Below are 19,030 nucleotides of genomic sequence, written 5' to 3'. Positions count from 1 at the left end.
TGGGTCCCTGCGTGCCCGGATCCCCGGCACACGTGCTCTCCCTGGTTGCTCCCTACCTCCCTCCTGCATAATCAAAAGCTGAGAAAAATGGAGCACCCTTGGTCCCCATGGCTGCTTCTGGTCAGGGCAGGGTCACTCTAGAGAGCAAAAGGCACTCACCAGAGCCAGCCTTGCAGTGCTTAACTTCTCTCCCTGCCGCTGGAAGTTTGGGGCATGTCATAAAATAGTCTTTTCATCTCTTTCCCTTGCCAAAGGCCCCAAAGGCCAGAGAGAAAAGTGAGTGGGAGTGGACACGGTCGCTTTCTGTCACACAGAGGACATGGCTCCGTTCTGACCAGCTTTGCAGAGCAATCCCTTCTGCCCCACCCCACCCTGCCCCAGGCCAGCCCCCACACACCCAGATGTGCCCCTAACGCTTGGGCCACCATCAAAGCAGCATGTCTTGCAACAGAGAAAAGCCCAGGACCAGACGGCTTCACTGGTAAATCCTACCAAACATTTCAAAGAAGAATTAAAGCCAATCCTTTGCAAACTGCACCCAAAAAATGAAGAAGAGGGGGCACTTCCAAACTTATAGATGCCAGCATTACTTTGACCCAAGACAAAGACACCACAAGAAAGCTATAGGACAATATCCCTAATGAATAAAGATGCAAAACACCTCAACAAAATACTGGCAAAATGAATCCATTAGCACATTAAAAGGATCATGCCCCATGACCAAGTGGGATTTATCCCTTGAGTGCAAGCACTATTTCAATGTATAAAAATCTATTAATGCAATATATTAACAGAATAAAGGCTAAAAATCATATTATCTAAATAGATGCATTAAAAGCATTTAACAAAATGTAACACCCTTTCATGATAAAAACTCTCAACAAACTAGGAATAGAAGGAATATATCTCAACATGGTAAAGGCCCACAGCTAAAACCACAGGTGAAAAACTGAAAGTTCTTAGAAAGTAAGAACACTCACTCTTGCCATGTCCATTCAACAGGCTTAGTGGGCCTTGCCAGAGCAATTGGCTCTGGCAAGATATAAATTGGAAAGGCAGAAGTAAATGTATCCCTGTTTAGAGAGGACATAATCTTATATACAGAAAACCCTAAAGATTCCATTAAAAATCTGTTAGAATAAGTACATTTAGTAAAGTTGCAGAATACAAAGTTAACATACAAAAATCAGCTGCATTAGGATACACTAAAAATAAACCATCTGAAAAAGAAGTAAGGAAAACAATTCTACTTCCAATAGCATCATAAAGAATAAAATACGTGGGGTGGGAGGTGCCTGGATAGCTCACTTAATTAAGTGTCTGCTACTCAGGTCATGATCCCAGGGTCATGGATAGACCCCTATGCCAGGTCCCTACTCAGCGGGAGTCTGCTTCTCCTTCTCCCTTTGCCCCCGCCCTGCTCATTCTCTCTGTGTGTGTGTGTCTCTCTCTCTTTCTCTCTCAAATAAAGAAATAAATAAAAATCTTAAAAAAAAAAAAAAAACTCATCAAATTAGAGTTATCCTACTTCAAACACATAGGGGAAGCTCTGGGGCTGTGTTCGCTTCACAGAGCACAGAGGCCTCAGAACGGGCCTCCTGAGCCTGGCAGGGCACACAGGGAGAGCAGGAGCTAGAGGAAGCCCACAAGAGCTCCCTCTATCCCCAAGAGAATTCTCCTTGTTCAAAAGATAGCGGTCTACTGAGCCATGTGCCAATCTGAATAAAAGTGGTCAGAGTTGTAAAAGAGAAATTTTAATTTATGCTGAAAAAACGTTTTAGGAGGCAACATCTTGATGTTAGTCAGAAGCAGGTAAATCATGGTGCTTTGCATTTTCTTTCAACACAGGGAGCACCTGAGATCCTACAGACAGGAAACGTGGGGAAGACAAGTCTAAAGACATATGCATCAGGTACACTCCAAAGTTCACCTGTGAACAAGACAGCAGCAATAAGCTAGATTATTTTAGCAGTTGAAAATTTTTTTAACTAATAATGCTCAATTAAAATCAAGTCAAATCTTTAAAGACATGTCCTAAAATATAATGAGAAACAGGAACCCCAATTTCGAACACCAAAGATTCTCATTTAAAATGTCCTTTCCCAGGGCTCCTGGGTGGCTCAGTCAGTTAAGTGTCTGCCTTTGGCTCAGGTCATGATCCCCAGGTCCTTGGATCAGGCCCCACATGGGGCTCCCTGCTCAGTCGGGAGCATGCTTCTCCCTTTCCCACTTCCCCTGCTTGTGTGCTCTTTCCCTGCATCAAATAAATAAATAAAATCTTTAAAAATAATAATAAAATAAAATCTCCTTTCCCAGGGTCCATGGGTGGCTCAGTTAAATGCCCAACTCTTGATTTCAGCTCAGGTCATGATGGTGAGATCAAGTCCTGTGTGGGGCTCCACAGTGAGTGTGGACTCTGCCTGGGATTCTCTCTCTCCCTCTCCTTCTGCCCCTCTCACCACACACATACTCCTGCTTGCATGCATCTGTACACATGCTCTCTCTTTCTTAAAATTGAACAAATACATACATATATACATATTATCCTTTCCCGACAGTTACCCCACACCTGTTAATGGCTGGACCCATCCTTTTTTTCCTCCTTCCTATATACCCAGAGCTTCCAGTAGGAGGGCCTGCAACCCACTCTCTGCTTCTGACCTCTATCAGGCCAATTTCTGCTCTGTTCCCTGATGTAAAAACTATTTTATGAAAATAATAGCAAAATCCAGCATTTTCTTTGATGTGATTTTTTTTAAAAATGTGGTGTAGGTTACATTCTCCAAACTCTCTAGAATAAAGATGGAAGGTCCAAAATACAGAGTTGTGTGAATCTACTCCACATTTGCCACCAATGCAAGTGAGCCATAAGAACCCTTTGGAGCATGCAATGTGCTCCCAGACCCAGCCATTGCTGTGATAACATCAGCTGGATGCCCCCCGCATTCTAGGCATCAGGCTAGGGGCTGGGGCCAAATTAATTCCTAAAGATTGTGCACATTCAGATAGATGAAGGGTACACATGAACTCTCTGTAATCTCTTTGTACTTTATCTGTAAATCTAAAATTATTCCAAAAATTACCTAAAAAAAAAAAAAAGATGTATACACATGAGAATTACAGTGATTCTAAGAAGTACTATTTCCTTCCATGCCCCTAAGTATTTGGGCCCACCCATCCCCTCCCCAGGCACTTTGCATGGTGCAGCCTCAAGGTCCCCACACCCCCAGGTGACATAGTCTGCTTCCACTGAGCGGACAGACACTTGGTAAAATACTCGAGTGCAGACCATATCTATCCTGCATCCATAGGGAGTTATATACTATGAAACCAACAAAGTTACATACTATGAAACCAACATTCTATAAAACAAACACAGGAAACAAGACAGAACATTTTACTGTGAGTTAACCTTCTAATTTATTACTGGAGAGAGAGTAATATTTACATTATTTCAGTCCATGTTCAAGAAAGGCTCCATGCAGCCTGACTGCTTACCTGGCTTCCTAGAATTCTTGGCAAAAAAACAACAACAAAAAAAAAAAAGAAAAGAAAAGAAAGAAAGAAAGAAAGAAAGTACTAGCCTAGACATAGCTCTTCCTAAAGAATCAGTCCGTTAGTAGTTCAGTTTCTATCATCTGGCATCCATGAAAACAACATTGGGTCATAGGAAACCTCAAGAAGACATCTTACAGGGCTTCTGAGAGTGAAATTTACTGAATTTGTCTGTGCAGCTACTCTACTCACTAGAGGGCATTCTATGCTCATGAGACATCTGTGGTGAAGAAAATAATGATCAAGACAATAAAATTACTTTGCTTATTTACTCATTTCTTATTTATACCCCATATCTCTTCACTGAAATTTGAGAGTACCAAAAATACACATTATAAGACTCAAAAAGGTAAGGAAATGGAGGGAAAGGAAAAACAAGATGGCGCCATGGAAGAGGTCAGAATCTTAATGGTAGCCCATCAGCCGTAGAAAGTCTTCCCACTTCTTTTTTTTTTTTTTTAAGATTTTATTTATTTATTTGACAGATAGAGATCACAAGTGGGTAGAAAGGCAGTTAGAGAGAGAGAGGGAGGAGGAAGCATGCTCCCTGCCAAGCAGAGAGCCCGATGCGGGGCTGGATCCCAGGACTCTGGGATCATGACCCGAGCCGAAGACAGAGGCTTTAACCCATTGAGCCACCCAGGCACCCCAGGTCTTCCCACTTCTAAAACATACTCAGCACTACTACTCAGAACTACAATTCTGGTGTGGATAACAAGCCAGGATCTTAAAACAGAGGTCATAACTTGCAATTATGCTTACCTTTCTTTCGCGACTCTCAGAAAGTTTTTGGAAAACATTTTGGTTTCGCTGCCCTGTTTGCTGGTCGATGCAAATTATCTGGCATCTGTGACAAGGCCCTGAAACCTGGAAGGTGAGAAGGGAAAAGACAACATTTCCATGAAAGTGACCAGACATTCCCACTGGGCAGGGAAGAAACTGAGTGCAAGAGGCAGAATCCAGCTCCACTCACACAGGGGGCTTATCATACTCTGACTACAAGGAGCCAGAACAGAGCACCTCCTCACAGGGTCCTGGGGAATCATCCGTGTTTGCTCATCAGCTGAAAACCTGCTGCTTCAGGGCTTTGTAGAGAAAGAAAAGAGTGGTTGCAGATCTTGGATGATTATCTCTGGTTTCTTCCTGGATTCTCCCAGGAAGAAAAAAACTAACTGATTGTAGAGTAAACTAGGAGAAAATAAATATCCACAGCCCCAGCACAGAGTCACCAGTAAGAACCTTACTGTGTCCATGACCCTCTGACCCAGAAATTTCACTACCAGGAATTTCACAGAAGAAAAGAACCACAGCTGGGGCATCTGGGTGACTCTTGGTTTTGGCTCAGGTCACGATCTCAAGATTATGAGATCGAGCCCCACATGTGGCCTCTATGCTCAGCTCCAAGTCTGCTCAAGACTGTCTCCTTCTCCCTCTGCCCCTCCTGCTTGTACAAGCACTTTCTCTCAAATAAATAAATCTTTAGAAAAGAAAAGAAATGAATCACAAGTACAAACAAAGCTTCATGTACAAGGATCGTTCTCACATTATGTGTAGTAGGGGAAATCTGGGAGTATCTTAAACATCAAACAGTAGAGAAGAATGGCAACACTCCATATATGTATCATGCAGGTATTAAAATTAATCTAGAAAGGGCTTGAAATAAAAGGGGAAGTATTTATGTCTATAACTGAGATAAGTAGGAAACAAAATCACATGTGTATTCATGTATATATGTATATATATGTGTCTTAACAGGGGTCATACCATATAGTAGAATGTCTATTAGTCTGTCATGAGCACGAATTGCTCCACAACGAGAAAATCTCCCATAAATGTTAACACAAAAAAAGAAAGTATGCACTTGGCAGTAACAAAATGCTTCTTTTTTTGCACATATAAAAAGGGCAAAGGCACTTGATTTTCTCCTTCAGATCTCTGCTCACTCATGGGCAAACACAAAGTATGCACTGAAATCAGAAACAACTAAATGTGGATGTGTCTTGGCCTGTTCCGATTGCTCTCCTTCTGGCTGGTGGGCACCAAGCCAGGGGAAACATAACCTCACTGTGGTACCAAAGTCAGGATGTGCAGGCCTCCATAAGCAGCGAGGGGGTGTTGTACGGGGCTCTGCCCAGCACTGGCCCTGATCCCGGGCAGACATACCACCTCTCAAAGCCTCATTTCATCATCCAACCCCTTAGCTTGACTCAGTGAGAATTCCAGATACTAATTCTAGGATGCAAAGCCCAGACCTGGCACTTAGTCATGCTCAAACGTGGAAGCTCTCATGATTATACATAAGAATCCCTCAGATGGAATAAGACTTCCATAAGATCAGAAGACTAAACCCACCAGGATCAAGAACAGAACATTCTATTTTCTCTGCCTAGGATTTTATACCCCTCTGAAGCTGCTGAGCCATGACCCTCAGAGATGTCCCCAGCAAATGTGGTCCCGAGAGGAAAGTATACAGCAGTACAAGCCTTTTTCAAGAAACAAGAAAGGTCTCAAGTACACAACCTAACCCTATACCTAAAGGAGCTGGAGAAAGAACAGCAAAGAAAGCCTAAACCCAGCAACAAAAGATAAATAATAAAGATCAGAGCAGAAATCAGTGAAATAGAAACCAAAAGAATGGTATAACAGATCAACAAAACTAGGAGGTGGTTCTCTGAAAGAATTAATAAGATTGACAAACTCCTGGCTAGACTTATCAAAAAGAAAAGAGAAAGGACCCAAATTAATAAAATCATGAGGAGAGATCACAACCAACACCAAAGAAATACAAACAATTATAAGAACATACTATGAGAAAATATACACCAGCAAATTTGACAATCTGGAAGAAATAGATGCATTCCTAGAGACATGTAAACCACCATAACTGAACCAGGAAGAAACAGAAAACCTGAACAGACCCATAACCAGTAATGAGATTGAAGCAGTCATCAGAAATTCCCAACAAACAAGAGTCCAGGGCTATTGGCTTCCCAGGGGCATTCCACCAGACAGTTAAAGATTAACAACTATTCATCTGAAACTGTTCCAAAAAATAGAAATGGAAGAAAACTGCCAAACTCATTTTATGAGGCCAGCATTATTTTGATCCCCAAACCAGACAAAGACCCCATCAAAAAGGAAAATTACAGACCAATATCCCTGATGAACACAGATGCAAAAATTCTCACCAAAATACTAGCCAATAGGATCCAACACACATTAAAAGGATTTTTCATCACTACCAAGTGGGATTTATTCCTGGGCTGCAAGGCTGGTTCAATATCCACAAGTCAATCAATGTGATACAATGCATCAATAAAGGAAAGAACAAGAACCATATAATACCCTCAAAAGATGCTGAAAAAACATTTGACAGAGTACAGCATCCTTTCTTGATCAAAACTCTTCAAAGTGTAGGGATAGAGGGTACATACCTCAATATCATCAAAGCCATCTATGAAAAACCCACAGTGAGTATCATTCTCAATGGAAAAAAAACAGAGCTTTTCCACTAAGATCAGGAATATGGCAGGGATATCCACTATCACCACTGCTATTCAACATAGTACTAGAAGTCCTAGCCTCAACAATCAGACAACAAAAAGAAATTAAAAGCATCCAAATTGGCAGAAAAGAAGTCAAACTCTCACTCTTTGCAGATGATATGATACTTTATGTGAAAAACCTAAAAGACTCGATTCCAAAACTGCTAGAACTCATACAGGAATTCAGTGAAGTGGCAGGATATAAAATCAATACACATAAATCAGTTGCATTTATATATACCAACAACAAGACAGAAGAAAGAGAAATTAAGGAGTCAATCCTATTTACAATTGCACCCCAAACCATAAGATACCTAGGAATAAACCAAAGAGGCCAAGAATCTGTACTCAAAAAAGTGTAAAGTACTCAGGAAAAAATTGAGGAAGACACAAAAAAATGGAAAAATGTTCCACGCTCATGGATTGGAAGAACAAATATTGTGAAAATGTCTATGCTACCTAAAGCAATCTACACATTTAATGCAATCCCTATCAAAATCCCACCCATTTTTTTCAAAGAAATCAAACAAATAATCCAAAAATTTATATGGAACCAGAAAAGACCCTGAATAGCCAGAGGAATATTGAAAAAGAAAGCCAAAGTTGGTGGCATCACAATTCCAGACTTCAACTTCAAGCTCTATCACAAAGCTATAATCATCAAGACAGTATGGTACTAGCACAAAAGCAGACACATAGATCAATGGAACAGAATAGAAAGCCCAGAAATAGACCCTCAACTCTATGGTCAACTAATCTTCGACAAAGCAGGAAAGAATGTCCAATGGAAAAAAGACAGTCTCTTCAACAAACGGTGTTGGGAAAATTGGACAGCCACATGCAAAAAAAAAATGAAACTGGACCATTTCCTTACACCCCACACAAAAATAGACTCAAAATGGATGAAAGACCTCAATGTGAGACAGGAATCCATCAAAACCCTTGAGGAGAACACAGGCAGCAACCTCTTCAACCTCAGCCACAGCAACTTCTTCCTGGAAACATGGCCAAGGGCAAGGGAAGCAAGGGCAAAAATGAGCTATTGGGACTTCATCAAGATGAAAGGTATTTGCATAGCAAAGGAAACAGTCAACAAAACCAAAAGACAACTGACAGAATGGGAGAAGATATTTGCAAATGACATATCAGATAAAGGGCTAGTATCCAAAATATATGAAAAACTTCTCAAACTCAACACCCAAAGAACAAAGAATCCATTCAAGAAATGGACAAAAGACATGAACAGACATTTCTGCAAAGAAGACATCCAGATGGCCAACAGACTCATGAAAAGGTGTTCAATATCAGTTGGCATCTGGGAAATACAAATCAAACCACAATGAGATACCACCTCACACCAGTCAGAATGGCTAAAATTAACCAGTCAGGAAACAACAGTCATTGGTGATGTGGAAAAGGGGGAAGGAATCCTGCTACACTGTTGGTAGGAATGCAGGCTGGTACAGCCACTCTGGAAAACAGCATGGAGGTTATTCAAAAAGTTGAAAATAGAGCTACCCTACAACCCAGCAATTGCACTACTGGGTATTTACCCTAAAGATACAAATGTAGTGATCTGAAGGGGCACATGCACCCCAATGTTTATAGCAGCAATGTGCACGATAGCCAAACAACTATGGAAATAACCTAGATGTTCATCAACAGATGAAGGGATAAAGAAGATATGGTATATGTGTATATGTATGTGTGTGTATACACACACACACACACACACACACACACACACACACACACACTGGAATAGTATGCAGGCATCAAAAGAAACGAAATCTTGCCATTTGCAAAGACGTGGATGGAACTAGAGGGTATTACACTGAGTGAAATAAGTTATTCAGAGAAAGACAGTTATCATATGAGCTCTCTGATATGATGAATTTGAAAGGCAGAAGGGGGGTTATGGGGGTGGGGAAGGAAAAAAATGAAACAAGATGGGGTCAGGAGGGAGACAAACCATGAGACTCTTAATCTCACAAAACAGAGGGTTGCGAGGGGGTGGGTTGGGGGATAGGGTGGCTGGGTAATGGATACTGGGGAGGGTATGTGCTATGGTGTGTTATGAAGTGTGTAAGCCTGATGATTCACAGACCTGTACTCCTGGGGCTAATAATACATTATATGATAATGAAGAAGAAGAAGAACAATAACAACAAGAGGAAGAAGAAAGAAGGAGGAGGAGGAGGAGAAGAGATGTCCCACAGAAGGGATGTCCCACCAGCCCTGGACCTGGGGGCCCCATCCAACAGACAACACTTCAAGTAAAAATCCTGTCACTTTGGTAAAAAGACTCTCTCTTAAAACAGTTTCTCAAATTGGCAGAAGGAAAGATATTTTCCAGGTACTTCTTTATAACACCAAGACAAAGAAATCAATTTTCTTAAACCATTGTCATTTTTAAGCTTTTTTTCTAGTACTCTTTTATCCATTGGGATTTTTTTTAATTATTTAGAGTGGGGTGCCCGGGTGGCTCAGTGTGTTAAAGCCTCTGCCTTCGGCTTAGGTCATGATCCCAGGGTCCTGGGATGGAGCCTGACATCAGGCTCTCTGTTCAGCAGGGAGCCTGCTTCCTCCTCTCTCTCTGCCTGCTTCTCTGACTACTTGTGATCTCTCTCTGTCAGATAAATAAATAAAATCTTTTTTAAAAAGTTGTTTACAAGGATACATATTCTTTGAAAAATAACTCAAATGATACAGAAGTTTTAAGAATTAAAAGAGGAGCTCTTGGGTGGTTCAGTTGGTGAAACATCTGCCTTCAGCTCAGGTCATGATCCTGGGGTCTGGGGTAGCAGAACTGAGCCCAGCAGGGGACTCCCTGCCTGATAGGGAGCCCGCTTCTTCCTCTCCCTCTGCCTGCTGCTCCCTGCTGCGTGTGCTTTCTCACTCTCTTTCAAATAAATAAATAAAATCTTTAAAAAAAGAATTAGGAAAGAAAGCACTCAGCAGTGGCCTCCCTCTCTGTCCCCAGAGGCAAGCAGCTGCTAGCAAGGCTGTAAGTTTGACTCTGGCTTACAGCAGGACACTCCCTGGACTCTTAGAGGCCACCCCATGCCCTCCCTGTTGGCATGACTTCACAATTCATATTAGACGCCCTCCTATGTCTGTACTCAGAGACGACCCCATTCTTGGGCTTTGCCATGATGCCTGGCATTCCTGGGGACTGATGTTCCCCATTATGCTATGAAGCCATGTAAACAGTTTCTAATTCTTTGCTCTTGTCACTGATATGTGATAAAGGTCTTAATCCACACAAACTTCTTTGCCATTTAACATTTTTTTAGCGTCGGGCTCTTTAAATGAGATTCTCAATTTACCCTAAAGATAAAGGCAACAGGTATCAAAGTTTTAATGACTTGATGATCCCCAGGGAAAAATTACTTTCTAAAGGAGATGTGCTAAATCTTTTGCATTGCCAACAGCCTCCGCTTTAGTACTAGCATCGGCAAACGTCTTTTAAGCAGTTAGTTTTTAGAAGACACAGTACTAACTACAGTTGCTACTTTTTAGTGCCTACACAAAACTACATTGTATAAATATAGCACAACTTATTTAACCAATCTCCCTTTTGTAGATACACAGGATGTCCTCCAGTTTTCCGTATTTATAAAAGCACTACAATAAGCAAGATTGTAATACTGCTCTGCACGCTTGTATGACAGTATTTTATGAAATAGACTTCTGCCAGTGAAAGTTATTAGGTCAAAGGGCTGGCATATTTTTACTTTTATTAATGTTTATTAAAAGCAGTGACCTAAAAAAAAAAAAAAAGAAAAGCATCTCAGGAAAGTTTCTTAAAGACTCTTTCCTATAAACTTGAGAGGCAGGGTTGGGGGCCATAGCGGGTAGGGAGGGAAAAAATAAAACAAGATGGGACTGGGGAGGGAGATAAACCATAAAAGACTCTTGATCTCATGAAACAAACTGAGGGTTGCTTGGGGGTGGGGGCAGGAATAGGGTGGCTGGGTGACGGACTTTGGAGATGGTATATGCTATGGTGAGCCCTGTGAAGTGTGTAAGCCTGATGATTCACAGACCTGTATCCGTGATGCAAATAATACATTCTATGTTAATTAAAAAAAAAAATGTAAGAACACAAATAGCCAAGAGAAATGGAGGAGGTAGAAACATAAAATTCTTAGTCTGGAGTATTATCTCCTTTATTGGGGAGAATTGAGGATTAGGAGGGATGTGGGGTCACCCTACTCATACCTACGGTCTTGTCATACTTATTAGTAACATTCCATTTATTGTAAGGTCACCCAGGATAAGGAGAAAGACGTGAATATCTAAAATTACTACTAAAATGCCAAAAGGCAAACAGATTGGTCCTTGGCTAAGAGAGTAAGCAAGAAACACCTTAGATTTTCTAATCAAAGGCTCAGAATTGTCAGTCCTCGTTATGTAAATTTTGTAATCCTTCTAGTCTGCTGCTTCATTCAGGAACGGTATGCACACTCTGGAATGATGGACACAGTTAACAAACAGGAGGGAAAGCGATGAAATGGTGTTCCCACACAAGATTCATAGATGTGGGGCATGCGCACAGAGGTGAGGAGAGAGAGGAGGAGGGAGAGAAAAAATAAAGATTTGAGGCCTACAAAAAAAAAAAAAAAAGACTCTTTCCTGTATTTCTGTCCCCGAGTACCTGAAGAGGCACAGGTGTTCTTGTTTTCAGGACTCATTGTGACCGTGAAAGGAAGCTAGTTCAAGTTCTTTCGCTTTCTTCTTTTCTTCCTTTATTTCTCCCTCCTTCTCTCCATTTCTCAAACACCATAGATTAATGCCGGTCTGGTATCAGGCAGGATACGAGAGCAAGTGTCTTAAAGACACAGCAGGGACACAGCAATGGGAAATCAGAAGGAGAAGAGGAGGTCGGGAGGCAGGGATGAGGGGGGCAGGAGGGGGGAAGGTTGGTGCCAGAGACAGGTCTATGGGAGTGAATGTCAGACAGAGAAGAGATTGCTTTCTTCAAGGGGGAGTGGCTGCCAGGATAAGAGGAACTTTGGGGAGTTAAATGGATAAAAGAAATTCTTTAGGACTTTTTTGTGCCACGCAATTCGACTGCCCTCTAAAACCTCAGACCTCTGACGTTCTTCAGTAAAGATTTTGGTGCTTGTTTCCTGCTTTTCTGGGTATTACAGTGCTGTTCCTTCCAAATGCAGAGCCGGGACACAAGTGACAGCCACTTATACCATCAAATAATAACACTCCTATCACAATAGTTTCACCCCCCCACTAAGAACAGAGCACATTCCCTGCAGATGACCCATTCTTCCGTCCCTAGCTCTTCCTTATCTTTCCTGGCTACTCGTTCTCTCAACAGCTCCTGAGCATGTTGAGTCCTGAGACCAGGACTATTCTGGGCTTTAGAGGGACAGCAGGAAACAAAACATACTTGGGCCACCCCACCTTGTGTGCTCTGAAGGCATACAGAGGTGCCATGCAGAGTTGAACCTTCCCAAGGAGGGGACATCTGAGTGGAGGCCCTAAATGGCTGCAGGAAGAGCATGCTGGGCAGGAGGGACAGCAGGAGCAAAGGCACTGAGACAGGAAGCATGGCACGTTTAGGAAATGGAGAGAAGGGCCCTGTGGCAGGCGGGGGAGGGCTGGTAAGCTCCCAGACACCGGAGAAGTCAGAGGACTCAGGTTTCAGGGGCCCTCATCGGCTCCAAGGAAGAATGCAGGTTTTAGCCTAAGACTTCCTCCCATCCCACATGATTTGGGGAGCTCAGAGGCTGGGTAGAGAGGGCAGGCCATGGCTTTGTCTTTGACGACGAGCTCCTCCACAAGGGCTGGCAAGGCCAGAAGGCAGAGTGAGGGAAGAAGGTGAAGTGGCCGTGGGCACTAAGGGAACATCAGGTGTCTGGATCTTCCGCCACAAGCCCCTGACGTCAGGAAAGTCCAACAGGTTCCAAGAGGATAAAGTTCTCACAGACACAAGCATTCTAAGAAAACAGAGTTTAAGCCTAAACACAGTGATATGGTGAGGAGGCACTGAGCCTGCGATCACCAGTACACTACATATTTTCTCTGCCCCATGGAAGGGACCACTGCCACCTTCGTGGGGAATAAGCCCTGGGTCCTTCCAGAGGGAGCTCCAGAATGCGATGTCACACACTCACCTGCTGAAGTTTGGCGGGGCAGAGTCAAAGCCAGTCCCGCCTACCACCCTCCTGGCCTCGAATAGAGGTCAGTTTCCATTCGCAACCCTTGAGGAAGGAACTGAACTTTCCCCAGCTCACCTGGAAATGCAAGGAACCAATTGAAATCTCATCCCACTTCTCTTCTTCAAAAGCCCTTGTTCCGTTGGTAATAATATTGGCACGGAACCGTGAGATGAGGTCTTCCATTGAGAATAATTCCTCCTTTCCATTCTCATCACTGTTTAAGACATATCAAATGGGGGGGGGGAATGGGGAGGAGTGGATAATTGCACTGTTGTAATTATCCAACATTTCTAGCACTCGATGCCTGACTTCACCAACTGTCCTCTGGCCTGAAGCCTAGATGATCAGAACAAGCTTCTACCACAAGTGGAAGGCCAACAGAACACCCATCTGTTAAACAGACCTTGAGGGTGTCCCCTGGGAGATAGTCTCACCTCCATGGACAGGCCTCCTAGAACTGGTGGCAAGGATGAGTAGATCTTAGCTGAAGAGATGAACGACTCTGGAAACCAAGTGAACGGGGATCAAGTAAACCAACTTCTATATAAATATCCATTCTACAGGGTGAGTCTGGACGAGGCGTTTAGGGAGCATCAATAGGCTTAATTACCAAGGATCTATAATGTTCCAAGAGCTCATACTCTTTTTGGATATTAGAACATCACAAAGCAACAGCAAGTACATTCCCCACAGAGGACAGACTGGTGGTTACCAGAGGCGGGGGGGGGGGGCAGGCAAAATGGGTGAAGGGAGTCGAAAGATACAAGCTTCCAGTCATAAAATACCTACGTCACAGGGATGTAACCTACAGCATGATGACTATAGTTATTAACACTGTGCTGCATATTTGGAAGTTGCTAAGAGAAAAATCTTAAAAGCTCCCATCACAAGAAAAAGAATTATCAACTACATATGGGGGCAGATGTTAAGCAAACTTATTGTGGGGATTGTTTCTCAATATATATAAATATTGAATCATTATATCATATATCTGAAGCTAATGTAATAGTGTATGTTGATTATAGCTCAATAAAAACAAATTCACTTCCTAGCTTCCAGCCTGTTTGCAGTTTTAACTAGCATATTAGTTAAAATAACTAATTTTATTAGCTATTTTAATGAAATTTAATTTAAATTTTTGTAACTCTTGTTTACAATTTTTCTTTACTGCCATGAGGCCCCATGAAATGACTTTCTGAGCCTCCAAGCACCCCTTCCCCCAAGGGAAAAAGCACTGGGAAAAAAAAAAAAAAGCCTCTGAAAATTTCAACAAAAAAAAACACACTGTACGATCCCGTTATATCAGGTTCGAGAACAGGTGAAACTGTGGTGAACAAAATCAGAATACCAGTGACCTTTGGCAGGACTGACTAGAAGGGGATACGAGGAAGATTCGTGGTTTACTAGGAATATTCTCTACTTGATCTGGGTGGTGGTTAAATGGGCATATACATCTGTAAAAATTCACTGAGCTATGGGCTTACGATTTTTGTGCTTTGTTGTGCTTCAGTAACAAAATCTTTTTTAAGTTGGGGGGTGGGGCAGAATTCTTAAGTAGGAGTGGCATTTTCCCTGGAAACAGAACCTGAAAGGCTCTGGTGGAGGATAAGGCCACATCGCCATCCCCTCCCCGAGCAGGGAATGGTGTGTGAAAAGCCAGGAGCCAGGAGAACCCCATCTAGTTTTGATACTGCGTGTGACTCCCATGACCAAAGAGTAGGATGGTTTCCTCATCTGAAATGCAAGGGCTCACACTTTCCAGTCCTAAAATCCTTTGATTCTGGATTTACCTTCCAAGTTACAAACCCTCCTTCTGTGCTTTGTAAAAGGAAAAACTTGATGTTCAAAAGCTATTGTGGTCAGCATATGGATTATAGAGTCTATCAAATTTGAAAGTAGAACAGAGACACCAACCAGAGAGTCCCAAGCGACCCTCCCAGGTTCTAGAAACAGGCTGGTCCTCCTCGCTCCTCCCCGCCCCACCCACTTCCTGCTCCCCAGCCCTACATTCAACCAGGAAGTATGGTCCCCCTCCTGGTAGGAACCAGGATGCAGCAAGCCTGTCTCTACCTCCTAGTTTTGCACACCACAAATCCCAGACGACCACTGCCCTGCTCTCTCCAGGGCTCTAGGGACCTGGGGAGGAGTGTCACACGGTGCCAGAACAGCTTTGTGAACAGCCGGGGACCTGCCACTGCATCAAACTTCTGTACCCAAGGAAGGCGAGCTGGGCCATGGCCAGGGAACTCTGTTGTGTGGTTTTACCAAAGGCTATAAAGAGGAATTACTACAAACAGTGCATCTGTGTCATTTTTATTAAGCTGTATCAATACATGCTTATGAGCATGCACACAGGACCACAGGGCATGTGAGTCACAGGATCCCCAGCTTGTGATGACAGGCGTGGGCACAGCTCTCCTGGCCGATGGACTAAGGACAAGCAGCTGGTCCCAGCTCTCACATAGTAATGGGCTGATTTTTTCTCCCTAATGGTCTGATTCCCTTGGGACTTCAATGTCCTTTAAAGAACAATGAAGAGGGTTGAATGAACCCTTTCTAGAGGTGACCCTCTAACACGCCAGGGCCCTTGGAAATCACTGGGTGAGCATAGACAGGCAGTGGTGCCGGTTCTGTATGACAATACAGGCAAACAGCTTCTAGAGCTACAACTCTAAAAGCTCCCATAATCACCCTTCTTTCCACTCAAAATGACTGTGGAAGTAGGGCAAGGCTCCTAGGGGACAGGGAGTAGTGGGAGGGTGGGCCTGAAATGAAATTGGGTCAAGTCCAATTCAATTACAACAAATGTGAAGAAATAGAATGATTGAAAAATAAGAATTGGGGTTGACTAAGCACCATGAAGGCATCAGGAGAGACGTGGGAACTGGACCAAAGGGCTTTGTGATTTCCCAGGGCCCCCGTCTCTCAGCGGGACTCCAGGACTCCCCAGCAGGGTGCCAGGCTCACTCCCAGAGTCAAGGGGTTACATCTGTCTGCTGTTCCCCAGGCAAAGGACCTTACCTGGCGTTTAACTGCTGCCAGAGCTCCAGCACACTAGATCTGTTTATCAGCAAATACTGTGCTTCGTTCACCAGAGAAAGGGTGGCTGTTGCACCAGCAGACTGATCTAAAAGTGACAGAGTATTTTAAACAGTGTAAGTATCCTTCGATGGATGAGTGGATAAAGAAGATGTGATAACCGCACATGCACATACACACAGACACACAGACACACACACACACACACACACACACACACCAATATTACTCAGCTATAAAAAGGAATGAAATCTTGGGGCGCTTGGGTGATGCAGTTGGTTAAGCACCCGACTCTTAGTTTTGGCTCAGGTCATGGTCTCAGTGTCATGCGATGGAGGCCAGCATCTCTCTACTGGCAATTCTCTCCATTCCCCTCTGCTCCGCCTCTCTCTCTCTCTAAAATGAATAAATAAATAAAATCTTTTTTAAAAAAATGAAGTCTTGCCATTTGTGACAACAGGGATGGACCTTGAAGGCATTACACTAACTGAAATAAGTTAGAGATGCTGTATGAGCTCACTGTATGTGGAATCTGAAACAAACAAACAAACAAAAAACCAGAAAAGAAAAGAAAACAAACGCAGATACAGAGAACAGACAGGTGGTTACCAGCGGCAGGGGATAGGGGTGGGCAAGATGGGTAAATGGAATCAAAAGATATAAGCTACTAGTTATAAAATAAATACATCATGGGGATATAATGTACACCATGGTGACTGTAGTTAATAACACTGTACAACATATTTGAAAGTTGCTAAGAGAATAAATCTTAAAAATTCTCATCACGAGAAAAAAATGTGTAACTAAATATGGTGACAGATTTAACCAGACTTATCATGGTGATCGTTTCTCTATATATACAAATATCAAGTCATCATGCTGTACATCTGAAACTAATATAATGTTAGATGTCACTTACACCTCAATAAAAAGTTGAAGTAAATTTAAAAAGAAGACCTGTTTTCTTGGAATGCAAATGAATCATGCTTCCGTTAGCTTGCATTTTTAAAAAGAAGACACTATTTCTACAAAGGAAAAAAATGGTGCCCTGGAAATAATAAAAATGTTCTAAGCATCACTCAAATCTCTCAGAAACAGAAAGAAAATGAGCTCTTAGAACACTCTGTTTTTTTTTTTTTAAGATTTTATTTATTTATTTGACAGACAGAGATCACAAGTAGGCGGGGGAATGGGGGAACAAAGCCCTGCTGAGCAGAGACCCAGATGATGCAGGGCTCGATCCCAGACCCTGAGATCATGACCTGAGCCGAAGGCAGACGCATAACCATCTGAGCCACCCAGGTGCCCCAAGGAAAGATTTTCAGGTATGAAATATATAACAATAAAATAAAATTATGTCAAGGAAGTCAAAGGGAATACAAGTTGAAGAAGGGAAAGGAAAGAAATAAAATTTCTGACCAATTAAAAGAAGTATGCTCATACATACCTTTTTAAATGAATACTTGAGGATCAAAATACAAAATATTGAGATTCTACTGGTCAATTTAGATGGACAATTTAAAAATGTAAAAGGAAGTAGGGTAACTCTAAAAAAGTTCCTCTCAGGTGTACCAACCTAAAAATGTTCAAAGCCCTAGCCTGTCAGAGACTTCTCTACCATAATGGCATCCGTGAAGTTTAACATTCTCCAGCTGACGCTCCCTGGCACTGTATCATGTAGGGGACAGACTTCCCTCTGCACCTACCTTCGCCTCAGCCAGGTCCCCATCTCCCCCTAGGACATTCACTGCCACCTCCTGCCTCCCCTCCTGCCCTGTGCTCCACTCACCCCGCCCTCTGATGCAGCCGTCACATGGTGCCAAGACTCTTTCTAACACATGTGGCATCACGAAACTCCTCAGCTCAGAGTTCTTCACTGAGTGCCCCCAACACAAGATAGTTCTCATTGACTCTTCAGCCAAACAGTCATCTCTTCTCCCCAGCTCTGGCCCAGGGTACCCCTACCCACTTTCAACCCTCCTAAATCCTTCACTGGGCCCATGAAATGCCAAGCCCTGCCATTCTGCTCCGGACTAACCTTCGTGCCTCTCTCTGCCTAGAAAACTCTTATCTCATGTTAAGATGCAGCTCCCAAGTTCCCTCCTCCCTGAAGCCCTCCGCAACTCACTCCAGGTGTAGAGGATGCCTCCTCCACACCCGTGCCCTTGGAAGAGATCTTTATTATGACCTTTATGTTAGTGTCACTGTCTACCAGTAAGCCATTGCCTGTAAACTTAGATCTCAAAGGACCACAACCCATTTCATGATTCTAGCCATCCTCCTGAGGATCAAGCTGAGCCCCAGGTAGACAGGAGGCACTAGGAATGATCAGAGTTTATTCCATCAGCTCATTTCTATGGTGGCCCTGGTCCTGTTGAGGCCCACTCCTTGCATGTCCCTGCTCACAGAACTGCCCATTTCTCTCTCCCCTTTCATCATGTCTCTAAGCTCCCCCATGCCCAGACACCGCCAGCTCCCCTCCTCAATAAGAGGAGCATACATTTATTCCCCTTCTCCATCACACAGCAACTCAAATTTTTTGAACAACTTTTGACATGACAAATTGCCAACACTTCTAAAAGTGCAAGTAGATTACATCCCTTGAATCCTCTCTCCACCATATGTTGTCAGAGATTCACAGTTTCACTTATGCAGGTCCTCCATCCAGTCCCCAGTCCCCATACTGTCAAAATGCTACTCGGATTACAA

The 19,030-nt window shown here is 43.0% G+C and overlaps 1 protein-coding gene across 4 annotated transcripts in view; it reads right to left on the bottom strand.

The window, feature by feature from the left end:
• MOCOS (molybdenum cofactor sulfurase) overlaps positions 1-19,030 on the bottom strand; it is a 60,406-nt gene that overhangs the window by 2,287 nt on the left and 39,089 nt on the right. For 2 of the 4 annotated variants that reach the window (XM_004752345.3, XM_045065520.1), the window contains exons 12-15: positions 16,304-16,409; positions 13,358-13,496; positions 4,318-4,422; positions 1,739-1,930 (exon numbers count right to left, since the gene is read on the bottom strand). In XM_004752345.3, coding sequence (XP_004752402.3) covers positions 1,799-1,930; positions 4,318-4,422; positions 13,358-13,496; positions 16,304-16,409 — 482 coding nt within the window. In that variant the 3' untranslated portion in view covers positions 1,739-1,798. Of the gene's footprint in view, positions 1-1,738; positions 1,931-4,317; positions 4,423-13,357; positions 13,497-16,303; positions 16,410-19,030 lie in introns of those variants that run through there. The other 2 variants (XM_045065519.1, XR_006602094.1) reach the window with 2 other exon arrangements.

The sequence above is a fragment of the Mustela putorius genome, unplaced genomic scaffold (genome assembly GCF_011764305.1).
Source record: "Mustela putorius furo isolate JIRA1106 unplaced genomic scaffold, ASM1176430v1.1 tig00003858_pilon_pilon_pilon, whole genome shotgun sequence".
NCBI classification, from domain to species: domain Eukaryota; kingdom Metazoa; phylum Chordata; class Mammalia; order Carnivora; family Mustelidae; genus Mustela; species Mustela putorius.
Note: the sequence above shows the minus strand (reverse complement) of the source record. Positions and strands in the feature narration are given on the sequence as shown.